At 27.3% G+C, this 6954-nt stretch overlaps 1 protein-coding gene across 1 annotated transcript; it reads right to left on the bottom strand.

The window, feature by feature from the left end:
- Positions 1–334: 334 nt before the first annotated feature.
- EIN_470500 (hypothetical protein) lies at positions 335–916 on the bottom strand (the record flags this gene model as incomplete). The annotated part of the gene is made up of 1 exon (XM_004183084.1): positions 335–916. The coding sequence occupies one exon, from the start codon at positions 914–916 to the stop codon at positions 335–337; it is 582 nt and encodes a 193-aa protein (XP_004183132.1).
- Positions 917–6954: the final 6038 nt, after the last annotated feature.

A 6954-nucleotide genomic window follows, 5' to 3' on the forward strand; every position in this document is an offset into this window, starting at 1 on the left:
CCAATTTTTTTAAAAAATATTTCTAGTTACTGAGAGATGGGTTAATATCTAAAATAATATAATATTATTTTATTATTTATATCATAGTAATGAGTATTTTTCTTTTAAAATAGTTTTTTTATACAAATAACTTTATTATCAATAATACAATTATAAAATAATATTATAATCTTTGTATAGTAAGTTTATAATTATTATATTAAGCAAATATAATACATTTTAAAACACATTACTAATTTAACTATTAAAACATAAATATTATTAAGTACAGAAATAATTAAATTGTATGATAAAAAAATAAATATATAACACTTCACACACAACAACATATAATTTACATCATTTGTATAACAATCACCCTCTCCCATTCAAACTTTTCCTTTCCACACATCGTATTTTCTGCTGGGCAAACATAAGTGTCTTGTTTACACCTTGTATGGTACCTTATTCCCGAGTTCGTCTTACAAATACATAAATCAAGTCCAAACCCAAAAGAAAACATGACGTCATAGTCATTTTCATATAAGTAAAACGCTTTTGTTGCTTTGAGGGGGTTGATTGGGTACTTCTCTACTTGCGTTGTTTTAGGGTTTGGTCCCTCAATAACTTTGAACAAAAAGGCGTTTGGGTCTGTCAACCAAGCTTCATTCTTTTCCACTTTCAAATCTTTATAGCCACCGAAAATTAAGTGCTCTGTTGTAATTACGACAAACAGTAAATTACTCCTGCCAACAATGGTTTCGCAAAAGTTACAATTTTTTGCTGCGTTGTCAATATCACTGTCAAAAAGAACTGTATCAATTTTGCGAGAAGTCATTGTCTCCAATTGCTTGAAAACAACTTTGACCATTTTCTCTGGGTTTGAATGATTGTCTACACGTGAAGATAAAGTGAGGTGGCTCAAAAAATGTTTCATGTGTGTTTTTTTAAATTTGCATTTTCAAAAAAAATAAAAAATGAATTGTTGGATTAGTTTAGTAATTTAAGTCAAAGAAGAAACCTCTCTTTAATTTTTTCACAATAAAAAGGAATTATTATACAACCATTCAAAAACTATATTAAAAATATTCATATTTTAATTCATTTTGAACCTTTTTTACACAAAACAACAACCCGGTAACACGTACCGGGTACAATTATATTATTTTTTTGGAAAGCAACTAAAAACACAAAAACGAGTATAAGCAACAAAAGAAAAGTGTGTATAAAAGATTGATATGAAACTCCATCGTTTTTAACGAGAAAATTATTTAATAAGTTGATTTACTGACTATGCATTTATGAATAAAGGAATATAAAAAATAATTGGCACAGTTAGTTTTAAAACAATTAGCAATTTTTCACAACAAAGTCGATTTATGTTTCACAACAATTATTTTTGTACCTTTAATCAAACATGTTTCAATATATAACGAGTTTGTATCATATATAATAAATTTGTTGCAATATAAAATGAGTTTGTCTCAAAAGAAATATTTGTGCCAATATTATTAATTATTGTTTCAAAAAATATAGAATGTTTGCATAAATGGTTTATTGTTTTTAAACACATAATTACAAATCATAATAAATGTGGGTAAATCAATACCCAAAAATGATTATATTGTATTTCGGCATGGCGGTCAACTCTTTTGAACTTAAACATAGAGATGACATTGACCAATTTTTGAGCGTAGATTCAACTGTCTAACCGGATGCAAATTCCACAACCTAAACAATTCAACTTGCAGAGAAAAGAAGCACTGCAGATATTTCTTTATCACTTATACCACCACTGATTGCGTGATAATATATTCAATTTATAATACTCTGGATAAAATACTAAGGAACAAAATAATTATTTCAAAAAAAGTTCAATATTAATTATTATAAAAATTTAATTACAACGATTATTTTTTTTCAATAATATATATTTATTATCAAATTAAACTTAATTCACTTAAACTCATAAACGTATCATTGTTGATTTTATTTATCAAATATATTTTTATATTTTATTTAATGTTTTTATAAACAAAAAATACATTGTTTATTATGTTATTTTTATTAAATTATACTTAAAATATTTTAATAACGAATTTATTTGTAAATTAATTAATAAATGTTATTGTTTATATATTTTCGAACGTTTCTTTTTAAGAACACACCCAGGTTGTTTTCTACGAGATGGACATATCCAATAGCCATCATCTTTCTTGTAGTCGTTGTTTTTACATATTTGTCATAAATAAGTTCTTTCGTTTTTGGTTTTTTGGAATTAGTTTTGTGTGGACATTTTTTTGTTTTATTTTTTGTTTTTTTTAATTGTTTTTACTTTGTTTACTATTTCGGAACTATCAATTTCAATATTTAATGTTTCTCCTAATTCCTGATCATCACATGGATTCTTTTCAAACTCTCCTTCAATCGCCTCATTATCATCATTTATTACTTGTTTACTATCTGTTGTTCGATTTCTCAAATGATCTTCTACAAAACCAACATCTTCGATGTTTATTTCTTCAATATTCCAATCTCCAAGAACACATTCTTCGACCACAGCCTTTTCGAAAGATAATTCCAAGTTTTCTCTGGTCTGTATTTTCATAATAGCTTGGTAAAATTCTTCACTTGTGATCGAATTGGAATAAAACGAAGTGGTTGCTGCAAAAATTGATTTGTTTTTAATTACACTTTTGGTGTTTTTTGATGGGCGTTGGCTCATTTCTTTAACAACTCTAATTGCTTCAATTTCAATTGATACCAATTTCAATAACAGCACTTCAAAAGACGGCTTTTTTGAAGACAATCTTTTAACAAGAGCTGAGTGATAACTCTCACTAATATTATCTGTTCTCAACGACTGTTTGTACTGGCACCACAAAGGCAATGGCCATTTCCACATCCAATTCATTTCAAAATAGTCAACAAATGCTAAAATATTATTTTTTTAAAAATGGATCACACTTTTCTAATTCAAGTGTTATTACAATATCATTTTTTACTATTTCAAATTGTGCAATCATATCTCTTGGTTTAAAAAATGGTATGACCATTAATTTTTTGGCTGTTTTCCATATAAAACTCCCAGGAAAATAATACGGTTTCATTCACAGTTCATTTATTTTTCGCCATAAAATTTGGCAAAAGTGAAAATAACAACCATGACAAAGACATCCATACTTCTTTAAAGTGTTTAACACGGCTACATCAAAATCCAACATTACACTAGTCTTTGGTGAAAATAGGTGAAAATCAAACATTTGGAAATAATATGAATCTATTACATCGAACATTTTTATATATAATGATTCTGATTTGCTTTTCATTAAACAGTGAAACAAAGGAAGACAAACTCCATTTTTAGAACACAATGTATAGTATATAATTGATACCATTCATTAGGAGCAGAAGAAAATATTCCGTCCAGACATATATAAGTCATTTCTCTTCCTTTTAATATTTTTATTTTTTCCAATGATGAAAATATAAACAATTTTTCATTTTTGTAAGTCCAATAATCATTACCATCCAAAATACATTTTACTTTTCTAGACTCTTCTTCTTTTTTCTTGGTTTATGTATCTTCTAAGTGTTTCTTTTTGATAACAACTCTCTCCATATTCATCTTGATATAAAGAAACAAGTTCGTTGGTTTCCAAAAAGCAATTCCTACCTCTCTTAATTAATTTTGTTATTTGTTTTCTTTCTTCTTTTTTTCCATGTGTATTATTTTTATCATGAATATGAACTGAACCATTTTTGTATTTAACTTTTGTAAACACTTCGTTTTCTCCGATACCAACAGACTCAAGCACGTCCACACGAACCAAACACCCCTTTGTTTTACAACGGAAAGTTTTTCTTTCAAATCCAGTTGGAACAAAAGAATAACCATCAACTATTGGCAGAGGTAATTTTAAACCACATTGTGTTTTTTTCTGACTTATAAAGGTTTCTACTCTTGGTTCAGTCATTTGCTTTTTGGGGTTTTATTTTATAAAAAACCCAATTAGTATTTAATAATGTATTAAATATGTATAGTATTTTTTAAACACAATAATCAACTACAAGTATAATTTTGTATATTATAATTATCAAAGCTTAGTTAAAAAAATATTTGAAAAATATCAATTTTTTTTTAAAAATCATTTTAAAATAAAATCCAATTGTTTCATGTTTTTATAACTATTGTTTAAAAATAATTTACAATTATTTTATTTGTATATTATAAATTATTTATTATAATATTTTTTTAAAAATTATTAAATTTTTGTTCTAAATTTTAATTTTTAACTTTTATTGAAATGATTATGATTTTCTGGAGTATTTTGTCTTAACTATTTTTTCTTTATTATTTTTCCTTCCCCCTAGTAAAACAAACAATTGATTATCCATTGTCTTCTTTATTTTTGGTTTCACATGATGTTACACTTTCCCCCTCTTCTGTTTGGCGAATAAGAAAAAATGAAAGATTTATTTATGCTAAACAAATAAAACGATCAAACATGACAGATAAGCACGTTTTAGATCGACTCAATTTTTGCAAGAAACAGTTGTTTAATAAAATAATTTTAGCTCGCTGGAATAAAACATTATAATATTGGATAAAAGCCGTTTTTGTCTTTATTCAGATGGTAATTAGGTTTGGAGAAGATAAGGTGAGTTTAACGAATATATTTTTGTAGTAACTCCGAAATACAACGCGGGTGTTATGGTATGGGGTGCAATTGGCCACAATTTTAAATCAAAGTTAATGCTTTTAATTGTAAAAGTCGACTCAGAATCTTACGTTGAAATGCTGAAAACTTTTAAAACGTTTAAGAACACAAAAGAAGTTTATAAACATGGAATGACCTTTCAGCAAGACGGTGCACAGCCAAATACAGCTCGTTCAACAATGAAATGGTTTCAGGGTATTGACTCATCATTGAGAGTCAAGTTGCTTGACTCATGGCCTGCTAACCGTCCGGATCTTAGTCCGATTGAACATTTGTGGCATTATCTTGATATTCTTATTATGAAGGTGAAGAACATCTTTTTGAACGTTGAAGAATTAAAGCAAACACTCATTGAAGCGTGGGAATCAATATCATTGGAAACAATAAACAATTATATTGATTCAATTCCAAAACGATTTAAATTATGCACAGAGAATCAAAAAAAAATTTATAGGACATTTGCTTTAATTTATTATTTTTGGTTTTTAGAACTCGAAATTTTATTATTATTTGTATTAAACACATCGAATTCGTTTTTTGTTTGAAATAAAAATTTAAAGAAATTGATTTTTAGTATTATGACATAAATGATCCGGTACAATTCACTGAGATGTTTGTTGTTGTGTAATTAGCACAACTATACTGTGTGTGTTGTCTAGTAGAATATCCAATTTTTGTCCAATCAAATAACGGGATCGGGTTTTTTTGGAAAAGGCTGGCTTATATTCCAATAAAGTCCCGATATCGTACGAAAATAATTGAACGGGATTGGTATTTTTTTCAAAATAAAGTCGGTACTTTCGATTTTTTGTTTTTTATTTTTTTAGGAAAAAACAAAAAATAAAAAACGGGACTTTAGGAAGTTCTATAAATACGGCGGTACATACTTTTGAACTACAGTTCACAAAGAGTGATATCAAAGTCACTATAAAATTTTTTAAGTCAACATTTGCTGAATCAAGTACAACTCTACAATTTATGAAAATGACGAATTCAGACATAAGAATTGAGGGATTTCAAATTCAGTCACTTGAATTTGATAATTTTAAGAACTTTAAAGATATCATTCCTTGTGTTGTATCATTTCTTTTACCAATAAACATGAAAAGACTTGAAACTGTTTTAAATATGAAAAATCAATACAATGGGTTTGACATTGTAGTTCTTGAGAAGCGTGAAAACGTTGAAATAGAAGTCGAAATGGCACAAATTATCAAGTTGTCAATTAACAGTCACTTATTTACACGTCTATGCCTCTTTTAATGAATCATTTGTCGTTGATTCACAATGTCTTGTTAAACCTTTATTATTCTGTTTTATTTTCCAAAATCATCAAACGGACTTGTTAACACCACTTATTGAATTTAATGTGTTTTTCCAAAATCAGTCAATTACATTATAATTTGTAGTTAGAACAGTCAATGAAAAATATCAAATTTTAGAAATGTAAACGTAAGTTAAAAATCAGTTTTCACCCATATGGAAATAGCATGTAATGGTGCTGTTGAGTATTTATAACACGTTCTTTGTACAAGTTTTTAGTTTGTTAAATATTTAATATAGTATCTATTAGTTTTCAAACTAAAAATCAAACTAATTTTAAATAAACTGATAAAAAATAAAAAAAATTGATGGTCAATGGGTAAAAAACGTTATCGCTTTGCTCGGAAGTATTTTTACCTTCAGTGCATTACGTAAAAAACGGGGTGTTGAGATGTATTTCTGGGGGTCGCGGTGAAATGGACGACGCATTTATCACACAAATAACACAAAAGTCGATTCAAGAATTCGAAAAAAGGATGAATCAAACACAAATTGTGTTTAACTCCTTGTCGTACTTTTGTATGTGGTTCGCAAAAAAATCGCGTTCTTTGTGGTAGATATCTTATACGTTGTCTTGACAAAGTTTGCATTTCTTTTATATGAATTTGGATAAGAAAAAACAATTTAGCCGATGGCGTATATGTGTTTGAAATTGAAAAAAAACAACGACGAGTTAAACTGTATTTTCAAAACGACTGTTCTCTAATTTGTTTATAATGAGACATTGTTTATATGCGATACTACTTGACGATAGTTATGTTTTTTTATATTTCAACTCCAATTGTGAATTGCTAAGTAAAGAAACTTAAAATTGTAAAACAATATACAATTGTGTTACTTAAATATCTGTTTTTTTATCGGGTTTTTTCGTGTGTATTACGATAGACGTTTTCCCTCTTTTTTTGAATTAATGAAATTATATTAAAAAGGT

Source organism: Entamoeba invadens (assembly GCF_000330505.1).
Source record: "Entamoeba invadens IP1 unplaced genomic scaffold scaff_1105074725099, whole genome shotgun sequence".
Taxonomy (NCBI): domain Eukaryota; phylum Evosea; order Mastigamoebida; family Endamoebidae; genus Entamoeba; species Entamoeba invadens.